This window comes from Ascaphus truei, chromosome 3 (assembly GCF_040206685.1).
Source record: "Ascaphus truei isolate aAscTru1 chromosome 3, aAscTru1.hap1, whole genome shotgun sequence".
NCBI lineage: Eukaryota > Metazoa > Chordata > Amphibia > Anura > Ascaphidae > Ascaphus > Ascaphus truei.
In genome coordinates, this window is record NC_134485.1 from 343,140,115 (window position 1) to 343,158,136 (window position 18,022).

At 44.0% G+C, this 18,022-nt stretch overlaps 1 protein-coding gene across 4 annotated transcripts in view; it reads left to right on the forward strand.

Annotated features, from left to right (window-relative positions):
• The window catches only part of PPP1R1A (protein phosphatase 1 regulatory inhibitor subunit 1A), a 138,955-nt gene that overhangs the window by 43,831 nt on the left and 77,102 nt on the right, over window positions 1-18,022 (forward strand). For 2 of the 4 annotated variants that reach the window (XM_075591712.1, XM_075591713.1), the window contains exon 1: window positions 2,390-2,428. The exons of the other annotated variants lie outside the window; for them this stretch is intronic. In XM_075591712.1, coding sequence (XP_075447827.1) covers window positions 2,405-2,428 — 24 coding nt within the window. In that variant the 5' untranslated portion in view covers window positions 2,390-2,404. Of the gene's footprint in view, window positions 1-2,389; window positions 2,429-18,022 lie in introns of those variants that run through there. 4 annotated transcript variants of the gene reach the window in all.

The following is an 18,022-nucleotide window of genomic DNA, read 5'->3' on the forward strand; positions in this document are numbered from 1 at the left end:
CATAGCCAGTATAACCATCCGCACACTGGTGAGACGCAAAAGGTCGAAATAGCTGTCTGTGAGTAGTTTAACTGGCTATGCACTTCTTTAACCCAGGCTGCACCGAACAGCGGTGTAATACGGCACGCATATGTTTATAGGGGTTGTTCATGTTAAAATGGATATGACGCGAACAGTGACGCTGTGTGCTCATATGTATGCCATGTCCCAGAATTCCTGGCTGCAGTGCAAGCATTGTATTTTAGGAGCTAATTGGAGAAGGCAGGGTTTCAGAGCTGTCTGAGACAATGTGAATGTGCTCACATGTGATATTTTTTATTTCCCAATGAAACTATATTTCTCTTTCTCCAGGCTGCAGGACATACTTTGTACAGTATTGTCTTGCAATGTAATGCATAACCCACTCAGCAGCTATAGAGTTCACAGGCTTTGTGGTGACATTGTTTAATTTATTCAGCATTTAACCAAGTATTGTATGTATACACCCTCCAAATAAACCGACGGAAGAAAAGAGTACATGCCTGTCCGAGGCAAATTATTGACCATTAATACAATGGTTTTTTTTTTAACTTATTTTCATTAGATAGTAAGACACTGATGTTGGAATAGTAACCATTATGGGCAGATGTGATGGGTCATAGGTCCTTTTATCATGGTGACTAAGTCATCCGACTTTCTTCTCTGCGCTTTAAAAAGGATGCCCTTTTGACACTGACTGATGGGCTGGTCACCTGACACCTCCACGAAGATAGGGAATCCATTTGAAACATCAATCTGCTTATTGATCACATTTATAAAGAGTGGTTGCGACTAGAGATGGTCGGCGGATTTCCGCAAATCAGTCTCAAAAAGGGGCGATTTGTGTTTCCGGATTTTTTTTAATCACTTACTATCCAATCCGCGGATTCCGCAACGCATTGGAGGATTCTTATAATCCGTGCGGATCGGATCCAATGTCGGTTTTGCATTCATCCGCACGAATTGAAACTGGAACAATCCGTCCAAATATGTACAGGGAAAAGTCAGTGTTTATTGTCCTTCAGATTACATTTTTGCTTCCACTTTCATGGTCTATTTTTCTCTCATAGCATTTAATCTTCATCCTGAAAATATACATTATTCTGAAACCGTCCAGTAGTTTTTCAATTTTGTATTATGTAGAGTAGATGAACCAAAAGCATCTACTGTAAGCTCATATGGGCAGGGAATGTGTCTGTAGAAAGTCCCGTGTGCTGTGTACCGCACACTATACTGTAATTGTGAAGCATGTTGAGTCTCACTGAAAGAAAGGCGCTATATGAAATAAAATTATTGTTATTATTATTATATATAGGCGTACACATCTATTTTTTGTAAGTCCTTAATTGACCCATAAAACATACAATTTGTATTGTATATTCTGCTATACTGCTGTTCTCTTTTTAGTTTATGTTTGCGCGCTTACATTTGAGAAACTTTCACCCATAACTACGACACAAATGATAAAATAGAGAAGGTGTTGCATGGCTGATTGCTTTCGCTTTACTGCTTGCCCAACATATTTTATGTTGCTAAGAGGAACTGCCCCTTTAGAGACAGACGTGATGCCCTTTTTCATACATTTGTCTTTTGTTTTATTTCTATAACAATTATATCAAGACAGATTACTGAATTCACAGCTCTTACAAGGGTGCTAAAAATGCACAGTTGCAGCAGACCTTATTATAGTATATCTACTGTACAGTATGTTATGTACATCACACTTCAACCCCTAAGGCCCTGTAATCTGAGTGTGATTGTGCCTCAGAATCTGTGCCTGTTTCTCAGGTGCAGGTAGGCTGTGTGATGGAGGGGGAGGGGTTGGAGTGGGAATCAGAGGCGGCATCAGGAAAGTTGGTGACCAGAATAGCACTGCTTCAGACTCTTCGTGTCTAAAAATAGCAGGAGCCATGTGATGTGTAGTCACAGAGCTGGGATGCAAAGCCTGTCACCTGTGGCTCCTTAGGAGACAGTGCAGCACAGGGAATCGGTTCAGAGATACCAAGCATGACACCTTTAGGAGTGGAATGTCCATGAATTCATTAAGTAAATGTACCCACTTAATGAAACATTCCTCCATGCACAGTGACCACGTTCTGCAGCACGGCCAGTACCTTGGATATCATTTAAGAAAGCCATTCTTCGGTCTGCTCTCCTATGTGACATGCTGAAAAGCTGTCCCCCCTTTGCTCGGGAAGATTTCCGCTTTGTTCATGCGGCACTTGCAGAGGTTTTGCACTCTTCCCCAAAGCATTTAAATTAAATGCCGGGCGAGCACACGCGAGGCTTCTGTAAGTCCCTTTCCTGGTCTCCGGCGGCTCCTGGCACTGTGGCGTCAATTGACGCCACAGGGTCACATGGCGCCGCAACATCACATGAGGATGTGATGTCAGAAGACGCCGGACAAAAGGTAAGAGAGGAGCAGGCAGTGGGGCGCAAGCAGAGGGGGAGAGCAGGCAGGGGGGCGCAGACGAAAACGTTTGCGCACCCCTGATGAAGAGAAAGTGTTACATGCATGTCACAGTGATTTCCTTTTATTGCAAATCCAACAGATGTTGCTATGGGGGTGCGCTTTTAAAGCCTGAGATGTGATCATTTTTCATATCCCCTTTCTCTCTAAACATTGCAAACATGTGCATTTGTAATTCATTGTATTGTACAATTGTGTCTACACTAGGAGTGTGTAGAAAAAGAGAAAGAGATCCCTATTGGTGCACACACCTCCACAAATATACAAAATAATTCAATTGTATTAATATATGAAGATAACATAAAACATGAACTAATTAAAACCTACAGTGTAGCGCTTGGCTGCTGGAGTATATGTGACAGTCATATACATGTCCTCTTCTATAATACCATATAGAAGTATATAGGAATTAATAGAGACACGTAGAGTGTAGCAAATATGTAGTTGCTACAAAATTAATTTGATCTTAGAATATAGTGTCAAAATATACCCCCATGAATACTCTATTTTAGAGTGTCTTGCTAGAGAGATGGACACAAATATGTGTTCCTAATAGAGTGAAAGTACATATTCAAACATTCTAGCACAATTGCTTATAAACCATGCATCCAAGAAACCTTTCAGATAATCTAGTTCACAGCCATTACCAAAGAAAGCAAGTGAACACTTGGCTAAATCCTAAAAAGATAATAGGAACCCATCAATGCGGTATGTGTAAAGTGTGCAGGTTCATGTTTCCCCCAAAAGTGTTCCCAAACAGTGATAATACCAAGAGATTCACAATGAGAAAAACATCACGCGAATTCCGCTGACGTATTTTAGAACACGCTAGTACAATTAAAAATCTAAAGGATACACCAGTTGCCAGACATATTACAAGTACATGGAGGAGATGTGACTTTTGTCTTTTCAAGGCATAGACCACATGACCCTGGGAGCACCCAAAGGTGACTTGGACATAGCTCTGTTAAGAATTGAATCCAAATGGATATATACCCTGTGAACTTTATCCCCAAAGGGTTTAAATGAGCGGTTTGTATATTCAGCTTTTCTGTAAAGGGAGCACATTCATATGTGTATCTTTACAGAATGACATCACTTCTAAGTATACCAAGAATGTGTATCCCATGTCAATTATTCTTCACTTTAATATGTGGTACATATATTTAACCAACTAATAGGGTAATTACTTACTTACCTTCTGTATTATTCAGGTTTCATATCCACAAAAGAGTGTTTAGTGGTACTTAGCATTTACTGTAGACTGAGTATGTCACTTTAATGTAGAAGCAGTACAAAAGAATGTTTACTAACGTCAGTTTAGCCACAATTCTTTACATCTCTGTATATAAATGTTTTTAATGGTATCACAAAGATACGTTTATCGGGTGCATTGTTTACCTAGAGTTCCAGCTAGAGTTCCAATGACATGGTTATCTGTTATAAAATCTCAGAACATATTTGATCCTTGGCTTCCTTTTATACATATACACATATATAAAAAAGATATGTATATCCCAAGCATTTTTCTTTTTCTTATGTATTAGCTTCTACTCCCTCTATTGGGAGGGTATTCCAAGAATCCACCACCCTGTCTGAAAAAGTACTGTACTTCCTCCCAATTCCCTTGAGCTCACCCTCCAGCTTCAGAGAATGACCTCTTGATCTAGCATTTCTCTTTCTCTGAAATATGATTCCTGTACTTTGTTGAAACCCTTCATACTTTATATTTGAATGTCAATAACATCCTACCTCTCTCATCTATCCTGAAAACTGAACATATTGACAACCTTTCCTGATACGTTTTATGATGTAGACCAGTGATTCCCAACCAGGGGCTCCTTGAAGCAGTCTCAGGGATTCCTCCTATGGACCACAGACCTCCCCTCCCCCTGGGGGTGTTTTTTTTTTGTAGGGTGGATTGAGTGAGAGTAGCGTAATTGACGGAAGGTAGGGGCGAGAGTGAGAGAAGAGAGGAGGGCAGGAGTGAGTGAGTGAGGAAAAGAGGGAGTAAGAGTGAGACGCAAGGGATAAATACATGCGAGGCGGGAAGGGGAGAGTTAGTGAGATGGATGGGAGAGAAATACATGGGTAGAGGGTGGGAAATAGAAGTGGCTCGTGAGGTATGAAATGTTGTGACTGACCCCTGTCGAACCTAATATGTGTCAGCCAGATAAGGGTTCCCCGAGATTTTTCTAAATACTTCAAGGGTTCCTCCAAACAAAAAAGGTTGGAAATTACTGATGTAGACTAAGCACCATTTTAGTAGCCCTTCTTTGCACAATCTCTAATTTATTAATGACCTTATGGAGATACGGTCTCCAGAACTGAATACAGTGAATTATTACCAATGATCTATAAATTGTGATCATTACTCTTTCTGCTGCTATTACCTCCCCTAAACAACCTAACATCCTGCTGGCTTTCCCCGTTGCATTGCTACATTGCTTGTCTACTTTTAAGTTACCTGAAATAATGACTCCCTGGCCCCTTTTCTCTTTACTATTTTTGTGACCCAAGTGCATGATTTTGCACTTTTTGGCATTTGTAAGTCCCATATACGTATGTATATAATTATCTATTTTTGAAGTACTCCACTGATCACCTTCCTTTCCTATGAATGTACTTAACTTACCTCAACTGTGTCGCTTACCTTGCTTTAACTAATGTGTTATCCATTGACATTAAATAAATGTCAACAAATGTTAAATGGCACTGCAAGTTGCTAATTCATTTTCCAACTGTTCACTCAGAGGTTTAACCTGGGAACTTTCTTTCTGAATTGGGAATAAAATCCATACGGTAGAATTAGATATGTATGAAGCGAAAATGTAGACCACAGTACTTAGAAACTTTGAACGTCTTTTTTCAACAGAATTCACTAATACAATGTAATTTCCCTGGTGCCATTTCATGCACTGCAGTTAGTTCTTGCATTTCTTTGGAAGCTAGGCTGACTCCAACTGAGGAAAAGGGAAAAATCACCCTGGCGCATGAATAAGGAACTGATGAATATTATAAAGCAATACTGGTATGCCGAGGTTTCGAAAGGATTTGATATGCAGTTTTGAACATATAAATGTATTCAAAATACAATTAGTATAATTGAGTGATTCCTAACAAGGTATCTTATACACAATTAATACTTTGCCTTGATTAAGCGTATTTTATGATATTAATTGTGTATTTTGTATTGCGGGTTGATTAAGCTTAATCAAGGCAAAGGATTCATTGTGTATAAGATACCTTGTTAGGAATCACTCAATTATACTATGTAACAGTGTTTCCCCTCCCCCCTCCCCTCTGTGAGATTCTTCCATTACACAGTGTGGTGTGGTGCATACCTGCTGGCTCACAGTAGATTTGAGTCTCCTACGGTGTTGTGGAGGGAAACAGGACAGGCTTCTGGGGTAGTAACTGATTCTTTCTCACTGTGACAGCATGCAACTCTGCAGCCACATCATATCCCTGCATGTTTCTAGCACTCTCTGATACAGTGTCTGAGACACTCTGTCATGTTTTATGGCCTGGGTAATTAAGCATACTGAATGCAGACAGTGTCTCACCTATTCTCTCCATTATTCAGAATACTCCTACGTACTCATTTTAGTTTATTGTGATAAATGTTTTAATTAAGTGACTATTAAACGTTATATTTTATGTATTGTGGTGTGCAATCAAGTGAATTTCTCTTGGAGGACCTACCTTTAGCCCTTGGGTTTCTCTTTACCAACCATTACCTATTCACAGAATTGCATCCACAGAGTAATCACATGACTATATTTCGTTACCATACCTGCAAGCATTGATTTATAGAGTTATTAAGTTGTTCAACTTCAATCTGTGTGTTTTTTTTGCATGGTCCTGATACCTCTTTAACCAGGACAGGAACAAACTAGATCATTTGGGCAGCAAACTTCCCTTACACATACACCTGGAATATCATTCAGTAATGCACTTTAGTGCATGAGGAATAATAAAAAAGCCCAGTTGCATGCACAGGCCCGCTGACAGAGTTAGTGGGCATCCTTACTGTTGAGCAGGAAAGAGGGGACCACCAGTGCAGTGATGTGTTCGGCATGGGCCAAGCAGAGGAAGGGGATTGGCTGGCTGGGCCTGGTACACTTGTCCCCTTTCCCCTCCCCATGTCGGTATGCCTGATTATGCATACGTAGAGTGGCGTACATGATTTAATCATGTGCACATTATATCACACTGGATCAAGCTTTCACAAAGAATAACAGCAACATTTTCCTGTCTACCTAACACATGGTTAGAAAGAGGATAATTGAAAGTGCCTGAGGATAATTGAAAGTGCTCAGTACTATTGGAGTAAGCCATAAATTACATATGTGATGTATAAGGAAAAACAATATTTTTATATGGCTGTTATTGTGCACTGCTAAGGTGATTTTCTGATGCCTGAAGGCTAAGGCCCTTTTTCACTATGCTATGTGGCTTGCCAGGCGGCCAACGGGGGTTGCCAGGCGGCTTCTCCAAAAATACCGGACACAATGGTGAAAGGTGCGACGCGCTCAAGAAACACACACACCCCTCTCAGCTCCATGCTGTTTCCTCTTTTCCTTGGCCCCACCCCCAGGCTCCTGACAGGCTGCATTACCGAGCAGCAGCCAATCAGGAAGGAGGAAGCTTCCCAGCCTCTTAGCAGCAGTCCTACTCTCTCCCTGCTCGGGTAAACCCCATGGCCCCCCAAGCCGGTCAGGTCACTATGTCTAGAGAAGTAATGCCGGACACATCCATGTCCAGAATTACCTCTAATATTTTACTGGACAGAGTGTCCAAATACAAGACAGTCCGGTTCAGTACTGGACACCTGGCAACCCTAGTGAGTAGCCACCTTCTCTATGGGAAGATTTAATCCCCAATCAAAGCAATAGAGCTTTAATCTTTCTATCAAGGAGAAAGCTATTTTACAGGATATTCAACAAGGACCGTATATTTCACAAGAATAACAGATACCGCAGCAGTTCTAAAAATACGTGTTTATTCCGTAATCTTCATTCTATAGGTATACATTTTACACTTTTGGTATTTTAGTTGCCAAATTGTCATTCAGCTCTTGTTGCTAAAAAAAAATGAATTTCTATGTTGGCCTTTTCCTGTTCATATTCTGCTTCCCATCATGCGATACTAAAAATGTGAGTGTAATTTGATTTGCTTTTTGTTGAAAGATGTGATGTGAAAAGAAAAATAACTTTTTTGTATAAATGATAAAATGTCACCTCCAATGATCGGGCAAGCATTACCAACATCACAGGGCCAGTGAATTGAAATATCTAATTATCACATGTCACAAATTACATGTTAAGAAGGTTTTCTGTGATTAAAGCAACAAATAGAATTAAGGGATAATACTGCCTAGGCCACCTGTGGTCTTTTAAGCCTATGAAAAAGATGATCTCCTGTTAATGTTGTTTCTTTGGTATTGAAATGTTCAGGTTGCTATACTTTTAAAATATAATAGCGCATTTAATTTACATATGGTGATTTGATTTGTGAGTTGAGCTGCCAGTGCATATGAGGACCTGGAACAGGGCTGGATTAAAGTATATGTAGACCCAGGGCGCTCTCATAATCATTGATCCCCCAAAATAGTCCTACTATCCTATAATGGATAAACTTATCATTGAGATGGGCAGACGGTGAGCAGCATACACCACACTGAATGGAAGGTTTACTTTTCCTGTTGATAGATCTATGTTCAGTGATGAAGTGGGTCTAGAAGAGGGGTGGGGAACGTCAGGCCCGAGGGCCGTATAAGGCCCTCAAAATCATTTGGTCTGGCCCTGCTAAGGCAACTGCTATAACTGGGGTCACGCTAATTTTTTTAAAAATGGCCGCCGTGCGCCCGATCGGGAGGAGGGAGGAGGTGGTGTGAGGCGCTGGCAGCCCTACACGATCCCCAGCAGCCACTGTACTCCCCCCGCAGCAGTCCCTGCAGCATTCCCCGCACTTCCCTCATGCTTCTCCAGCAGGTCCACCCCGCACTTACCCCAGCATCCGCCCTACACGATCCCCCCAGCAGCAGCAACTACCAGAGGTAGGGGGGCGGGGTTCTGTGTGCCTACATGCCTGCTGTGTGCCTGCCTGTCTATGTCTGTATGGCCCGTGAACGATGTTATAAATATCCAAATGGCCCTTGGCAGAAAAAAGGTTCTAGCACAAGGCATTAATAGATACATATCCATCAGATCTCGAACATGCATTCAAAGACAGCCACCAACAGTGGGGGACAAAAAGCACTGGTGTCCCGGGCTCCGTGGGTCAGGGTGGCCCGGCCAGTTAATTAAACACATTTAAAAAAAAAAAAGTTTTAAAAAATGGCGGCGATTTTCCGCGGTTCCGGCGCGCATGAGCAGGGCCCCCTTCCTCCCCTCCCCCGCACCCAACGTGGGACGGAGGGGGAAGTACAAGCTCCTCTGCGGCCCGCTCCCCCTCGCTCCCAATGTAGGATGGAGGGGGAAGTACAAGATCCTCTGCGGCCCGCTCCCCCTCGCTCCCAACGTGGGAAGGAGGGGGAAGTACAAGCTGCTCTGCGGCCCGCTCCCCCTCGCTCCCAACGTGGGATGGAGGGGGAAGTACTAGCTCCTCCTGCAGCCCGCTTCCCCCTGCGGCCAGCTTCCCGCGCGCCCACGTGCCCCCCGAGCCCACATGCCATGCCCCCACCCCGAGCCCACCTCCCGTGGCCCCCCCCCAAGCCCACCTCCCGTGCCCACCTCCCGTGCTCCCGAGCCCACCTCCCGCGCCCCCTCCTCAAGCCCACCTCCCGTACCGGGCAGCTGCCGTGGGGTTATCGGGAGCAGGAGGGGGAAGCATCCAGTGGCAAGCTGCACCCACCCGGTCAAGGTACGTTACTCCTCCCAGTCACTGTCACTGTCACCCACTGTCACTGTCACCCACTGTCACTGTCACCCACCCAGTCACCAACTGTCACCCACCCAGTCACTGTCATCCATCTAGTCACTGTCACCCACCTAGTCACTGTCACCCACCTAGTCACTGTCACCCACCTAGTCACTGTCACCCACCTAGTCACTGTCACCCACTGTCACTGTCCCCCACCTAGTCACTGTCACCCACCTAGTCACTGTCACCCACCCAGTCACTCTCTCACCCAGTCACTCTCTCCCACCCAGTCACTGTCACCCAGTCACTCTCTCCCACCCAGTCACTGTCACCCAGTCACTGTCTCCCATACAGTCACTGTCTTCCACCCACCCAGTCACTGTCACTCAGTCACCCAGTCCCTGTCTCTCACCCACCCAGTCACTGTCTCGCACCCACCCACCCACCGTCATTCACCCACCCACCGTCATTCACCCACCCACCCAGTCACTGTCTCTCAGTCACCGTCACTGTCTCCCACCAACCCAGTCACTGTCACCCAGTCGCTGTCTCCCACCCACTGTCATCCACCCACCCACTGTCATTCACCCAACCACCCACCCACTGTCATTCATCTACCACCCACTGTCATTCATCCACCCACCCACCCACTGTCATTCATCCACCCACCCACCCACTGTCATTCATCAACCCACCCACTGTCATTCATCCACTAACCCACTGTCATTCATCCACCCACCCACTGTCATTCATCCACCCACCCACTGTCATTCATCCAACTGTGATTCATCCACCCGCCCACCGTCATTCACCCACCATCATTCATTCGAAACCCACTGTCATTCACCCACCCACCCACTGTCATTCATTCACCCACCCACCCACTGTCATTCATTCATCCACCCACCCACCCACCCACCAACTGTCATTCAAACTGTCATTCATCCACCAACCCACCCACTGTCATTCATCCAAACTGTCATTCATCCCCCCGCCCACCCCCTGTCATTCATCCAAATGTTATCCATCCAGCCACCCACTGTCATTCATCCATCCACCCACCCACAGTCATTCATCCATCCACCCACCCACTGTCATTCATCCACCCACCCACTGTCATTCATCCACCCACCCACCCACCCACTGTCATCCATCCACCCACCCACTGTCATCCATCCACCCAACCACTGTCATTCATCCATCCACCCACCCACTGTCATTCATCCATCCACCCACCCACTGTCATTCAATCAAACCCACCCACCGTCATTCATCCACCCACTGTCATTCATCTAAACTGTCATTCATCCAACTGTCATTCATCCACCCACCCATGTCATTCATCCACCCACTGTCATTCATCCACCCACCGTCTTTCATTCAACAAACCCACCCACCCACTGTCATTCATTCACCCACCCACCGTCATTCACCCACCTATCCACCCACTGTCATTCTACTGTCATTCACTCACCCACCCACCCAGGCAGGCAGTCACATGTCTTTTGTTGAAAATATAAAAATAAACAGGTTGCATTGTAATGTTTTTTTCTGTATCACAATAAGAAAACAGTTAAGTAAAAGTTGCGTGCTAAAAGATATTTTTTCGTGGTAGGTGCGCTATTGGTTCGGGGGGGGGGGGGTGCGCTATGGCTTTGGGTTTGGGGGCCTGCTCCTTTCATTTGTCCCAGGCTCCATGATTTCTGTTGGCAGCCCTGTTCACAGATCTATTGTTCTCACGTATGTATGCAGACAAGAAATCTGTGCCAGAAATGATCAGAGCACAAATAGCAGACAATTTGGTGACAAGTTTTCCAAATGTTAACATTGATTTTAGACTGTCTGGCTATTTTTGGAACAAACTGTGAATGGGAGCGCTCTTTTTCAAAGCTGAAATGTATAAAGAACTGTCTTAGCTCACCATGAGGCAGAAACACCTATCTTCACTGGCACTAATTTCAATTGAGAAGGAGCAAAAATTATTTTTGGAAGATGTAGACCGTAATTTTGCTAACAAAAGTAGCAAAGTTAATGTTTAATGTACATTTACTTAAGTCAGAGCCAATAACATTAAACTTAATTTAGATATCCAACACTCCACATTGTGCTATTCTGTTACGCTGTTACACTACTTATTATTAATTCTTGATTATTCAACTTTCCATAATATCTCAATTTTATTTAACATTACATGCATGTGTATACAAACTTCAACATTTGTAGATGTATTATTAAAATAAAAAGGTTTTGTAAAGTAATTAAATAAAAGCAAATTATTAAGTATGATTTAGCAGTTTTAATTTTTCCTTTTTTAGCCATCTGAGATTTTTGGGGGCATAAAACTATTTCGTAGGCCCTGTGCACTGTACCTATTTTGCCCAATGGATTATCCAGGCCTGCCCTGGAGTAGTTTTGGCTGCCCAGGTGTATTTATTTGTACTTTTAAGAAAAGTTGCTGATTTGTACTGCAATGAGGTTGAGAAATTTAAACCAATGTGGGGATGGCTCTGTTGTACCAGTTTGGACTTTATACATGAATCGTTTCCATTTAAAAAAACATATACTGGATTGTAAGTGTGGGTGTGTTTTTAGTTTTTGTTCTAAAAAAAAAGAAATGTGTTTTGGCTTTAATTTTGGAGGAACTACATTGGTATTGGGTTTAGTTTTTTACATATTGACACTTTGCTTAGATCTTGAAAGTTTTCACAATTTAACTTTTTTTATTATGAAAAGGTAGGGGTAAATGTGACAGCCTTTAATAAAGGTCAAGCCTACCTGTCAATAATTCATCTCTATTATGTGTGTGTGTGTGTGTGTGTGTGTGTATATATATATATAACAACAGAAAAAGATTCCCTAAAGAAGCACTCAGGTTTACCAAAGTTAACCAAAAGTTTATTGAATATCACATACGATATAAAAAACAATGCAGAAAAAGTGCTAAAACATAGCATAGACTCCCTGCACGTATCCGCAAGAGACCAAAGATGCACAAGCCAAATTGAATAACAATAAAACAATTGGCATATAGAAACACACGATATGTAAATAGGAGTAAGGGTACTCAAATGTGAGTCTGTCTATAACGGAATAGCAAGACTGGTAACCAGCAATACACTACTGAGTAGCAAATGAAAGAGTAATCTTAACCAAACAAGGTTATGTGTCACTACACACCACAATAAGAGGAGGTGAATGTAATGGTGGTGAAATAATACAGGTAGAACATATAAATTATACCCTATCCACACTATGGTGAAATGCACTACTCCTCATGCAAAAGCTAGCATGTGTATGCTGTAATGAAATGGCTGTATCCACACTAACAGTGTTAGATATAACTGGCCATAAATGAAGAAGTTACTGTCAAAAAAGTGCCTAGTGGACACAATCAGAGTTGTTCAGAAAAAAATGTAGTAACTGTCTTGCAATTATATCCATATCAGTCCAGAATCCTAAACGTGCATGGCAACAAAGTCACATTGGATATAGCTACTTGCTCTCAGATAAGAGAGAGTCAGGGGGTCCTGCCAGGTGCTCCCACTCCTACGTGTTTCGACCCTTGTCTTAAACTTGGAGTGGTAAAGGCAGCTTGTAAGAAATCCGTTCCTGGGTTTGGTGTAAACCCTTTCCTTACAGAGCTGTGCTGTTTCCAGACAACCTCCCCTCACATCCACCTGTGATGGCAATTACTGCAGTCCTGCCTCGGTGCTCTCTCATTGGAGGAATGCCCTCACACCTCTCTCCTGTGATTGGCCTGCTGGCCTTCTTATACTATTCTCTCACACTGCCTCAGTGCCAAGCAAAGTCCTTTCTCATTGGATGTAACTGTGTTTGCCACAAGCTACCTGTTTGGCCGCCCTGTTCATGTATTATTGTTCTAGTTCCTGGGGCCTGTTGCATTTCTCCATTGCAGAGGCCGTGTCCTGGTTCCTGTGCTGAAGCGCTGGATCCCCAGCGCAATCCTTCAGCTTCCTTTTCCTTGAGGCCTGCTGCCTTCTCTGCCGAGGTCTGGTTCCTGGGGCCTGCTGCATTTGTCCTTTGCAGAGGCCGTGTCCTGGTTCCTATGCTGAAGTGCTGGATCTCCAGCGTTAACCTTCAGCTTCCTGTTTCCTGAGGCCTGCTGCCTTCATGCCTTGCAGAGGCCTTCGTTATGGGCCACTCCCGCTCCTCGCGCAGAGGCCATTCCAACAGTGCAGCTGCTATGCTGAAGCACAGCGTACCTGATTCCTTGTTGCCGAACTCCAGCCTGGATTTCGATTACCCTGACGTCTCCAACTCTGACCCTGGCTTGCCTAAGGATTACTCTACACTCTCCAACCCTGACCCTGCTACGAATGACTATGAACTGCGCAATCCAGAACCGGCTTTGTGGTCTAAGGTCGGTGTATTCACATCCCTACCTCAGCCCCGCGGTCCGGTCCCGGTTTGTGGCGAGCACGTCCATTACAGTATGCTCGGCCCCACAAGCTCAGACCGCCCTGTGGTGAAGGTGGGAATGTTCCTGTCCGAAATACTGTCTGCAGACCGGTTCCTGTTTGAAATAATGCCCCCGCCTGCAACACCAGTCCTGTATGAAGGTCTAACTCCGTCTGAAAGACTGCTTCGTAAAGAGCTCCTTATTAAGGCCCAGCAACTTAGGGAGTCAAAACAGACCCTGCTCTCCTGTGTCCCTTCTCCTGGTTCCCCTGTTACCTGGGAGAAAGTGAATCCTGTGCAACTGGCGCAGGTTCAAAGTACGCTCCATGAAGCGTCCCTAGCTTTGGATCAGTGCATAAAACAGCATGACCTTCTCCTCGCCAGCTACACTGTTACTGAACGGTTCCCCTGCGCTGCTAGTCCTGTTTCTAAATCTTTGGATATACCCCCTTCTCCTGAAAATTACCAAACTTATTTTGCTCCTCTTAAACCAAAAGAAGAGTTTGCCACAATCCCTGGTTTCGATTCTACCTCTCATTTGTCTGACTGAGGTTGTGCCTGCTTTAACCCCTGCTTGTAAACCCTTTGAGACACCCTTTGTGCATTCCTGTATCCCCAAAGCCAATGTCACCATCCTAGAGCCTGAAGATGAACCTTCTATAGCCCCAGTTTCCAAGTCTAATCTTCTTCCCCCTGACTCTCGTGCACTGCTTGATTTAACCCTTGATAATTCTCAACCCCTGGTTTAAAGGCACACCTTGCACATTATGCAGCCCCTGAAGTTCATTGCTTTCATCTCCCTGTCCCAGCTAAAGTTCCTGCTACTGAGTTCCCTGAGATTTCTTCTGAAACTTTAGCCCAATCTAAAAGGAATACCCATGAATCCACCTTAGCCATGAACCTGTTTGAAACAGAGGTATTCAGTACTGTTTCTCCTACAGTATCGCGTGAAGCCTCTGACTGGGACTTCCACTCCTCAGTCAAGTTTGTGTTGTCCTGATCCTTCCGCTGTGCTTGAAGTACCCAGTTCTAAATCCAAGACTTCTGTTTCTAAGTCAGGTTTACCACTCACCTTGCTTCCTGCTGTACCGGATAAAGTCTGTATGGATCCAAGCTTTCTCACTTTGCTAGTAGACCCTATGCCCGCAGGGCCCCGTGTGTTGCCTGAAGTGTTTCCTATGGATTTCATGTTGCCCTCGCCAAAGATTGAAACACCCCTGTTGGACTTCTTTACCTTGCCTGCGGTGTCCGTTCCTATTTCTTGTGCTCCCACGGTGGATACGGGCATGCTTTTCTCTGCGGGTTGTTTGGTGCCTACTGCACCCTTCCCGGATGTCCAGACTTCGGACCTGATGCTCCCTAAATCACAGATGCCCAGGAATGCCTCCTATCATTGCCAGTGCCACAGCAGAAAACTACATAAACTCTACTACTGTCACACTCGACTTGTTTGGGATAACGGGCCTGGACTATATCAAAAGAATTATATCAGTATCTTTCAGTGAACCCACCCACCCTCTACCGTCACTAATGACTGTCCAGTTTTCCTTAGGACTAATAGCTTCTCACAAACTTCTACGTACCCATTTGAGCAATGCCATTGCTCTTCCAGGATGTCCCTCTACCACAACCGACCAACAATCACTCTGTGTTGTCTTGTACTCTGGGACTAGCGTGGACTAACGGGCACCTGTCTTGTGCCTCTCGGACGTCCCTGTTCTGGACTCTCCTGTTCTGGCAAAGCTCTGTATTTCCAAAACATTTTGTGATGCTTTCTGCGCATCAAGAATCGCAGCACCACTACTCTCATGTCTAAAGATGGTACTCGCCAATGAACTGCTGGATTACGGTTCTACTTCCCGCACTAGACAATTCAGAAACAATTCTATGTCCCCCAGATCTATGAGTGATCCTGTTCGCCCGGAGTTCTGACCGAAAGGGGGGAGGGGGTACTGTAAGGAATCCGTTCCTGGGTTTGGTGGAAACCCTTTCCTAACAGAACTGTGCTGTTTCCAGACAACCTCGCCTCACATCCAGTTGTGCTGGCAATTACTGCAGTCCTGCCTCGGTGCTCTCTCATTGGAGGAATGCCCTCACACCTCTCTCCTGTGATTGGCCCGCTGGCCTTATACTATTCTCTCACACTGCCTCAGTGCAGAGTATAGTAATTTCTCATAGGATGTAACTGTTTGCCACAAGCTACCTGTTTGGCTGCCCTGTTCATGTATTATTGTTCTAGTTCCTGGTTTCAGCACTTCAGGGACCAGGAGACCAGGGGGCACCTGGAAGGAAGCTGGGAGCAGCTGCAGTGGACGCACTGCAGGAATAAGGAACAGGGTAAATCTCTTTAGGGAGTTCCATGCACCTACATTTATAGGGTACCCCAGTTTCCCAGTTGTAAGTATGTGTGTTGTTTTGCTGTATATATTTGTGGTTATTCCTTTTTCCAATAAATACATTTTATAATCTCTGTGTTTCTGTCTGGCGAATTGATCCCTGGTGTGCTGTCCTTGTCTGCCGTGACAACAAGTTTATTAAAAAGAAGGAAAAAAGTCAGAGGATGAGCGTTTCTCAGGTTTTGGCTCCAATTTAGGTCTGATACACATCTTTACTGTATTGGTTGTGTCCGAGTGACCAATAGCATTGTAGCAATCTCTCCTTGTGTACAGTGATGTTCTTGTTTGTATGAATACTGCAGAAGAATCTGGACCAGTTTACTTGCACATTAGTTTAAGAAGTTGGCATGTTTTTTTCATCCTTGCCTTCGTTTTAGAAACTATTACGATACCATAGTGATGGTCGGTTGCCATGTCTGTATGTTACAGTACTTGACAGTAAGTATGGTTTACTTTTTTTGGACTTTACTGGGGAACAATCTCCTAATCAGGATCTGATTAGTTACTCCATTATACTTCAGAGGACATTAAGATAAAGATTTATATCCAGCCTGTTCATGTTCTGTCGCACTGATACTTCCACACTACTGTTCCATTGGCTATCTGTATAAAACGCTGATTGTTGTGTACAATTATATTGTTGCTGTGATTGTCTCTGTTATTATGATTTATTTATATTGGTGACTAAAAAAACCTAATCTAAAGGCAAGCAAAATACTGATTCTACAAAAAATATAGTGAATACCATTATTAAATATCTCACAAACAAAAGCAACATTTTATTAATAATACCAGTATTTACTGCCTTCCTGCCTCTCACCTATCTCCCCTAAAATCGTTCATAAACGCTGCTGATAGAATAACTTAAATTCTCTCCTAAGTCTCTCAGTCTCTTCTGCTGAAATCCCTCTCCTGGCTTCCTATTCAATCCAGTACTAATTACAAAATTCTCCTCCTCACATTTAAGGCTAAATGTACTCTTCTGCTCCTCCTTACATTTCATCCTAATTTCTCACTATACTCCTGCCCAACTCTTGCGTTCTGCTCAATGATGTCTTTTCTCTACCCCTTTTGTATCTAAAGCCCTCTGCCCCTTTGTATCTAAATGCCCTTCACCTCAAACTCTGTGCACTCCCTCTCTCTCTGCACTTTTAATGTCCATCTTAAAACACATCTCTTTAATGAAACATGTGGGTAGCTCCGTTGGCTGACACAATTTATCTCATATGCATTTACCATGACCACTTGCAGACACACTTACAGTACCATAACATCCTCCTACTGTCTCTGTTCATTCTCCCTACTTACCACTTAGATTGTATGCTCTTTGGGGCAGGGAGTCCTTTTCCTAATGTCTATGAAACCCTCCCTGCCGGCCCCTAAAGAGTTTACATCATGTCTCTTTTGTTGGCTTACTCTGTGTTGGTTGCCTGCCAGGGTGCTAGATTTGTGTAGGCTGAGCATTGGTAATGCAATGGTGGGCACCAGGAATTGTATTCATACATAAAGCAGCTTTATTAATCTCCATTGATACAGTCTCATTCATAATATATCCACTTCTTGTATTACTTCATTACTGTTCTCTGCTGATGCTGTCTCTATCCATCTTCCCTAGCTGCCCCAATCTCAGCCCGCTAGGGAGGGTCTGAGGCTTGACTACTTATGTTACCTAAGTGACAACTCCTTTGGGCCCCAGACAGGCCTTGTACTACAATTTCTCTCTGTCTGCTGTCAGTATCCCCACCTCATGGCCTTCTGGGTTAGAGTCAACTATGGACCCTCTGATTGGGTTTATCCAGCTATGCCTCGGGGCTGTGGCTTGGGTAACCTCTTTGAGGCATAGGCATCCTGT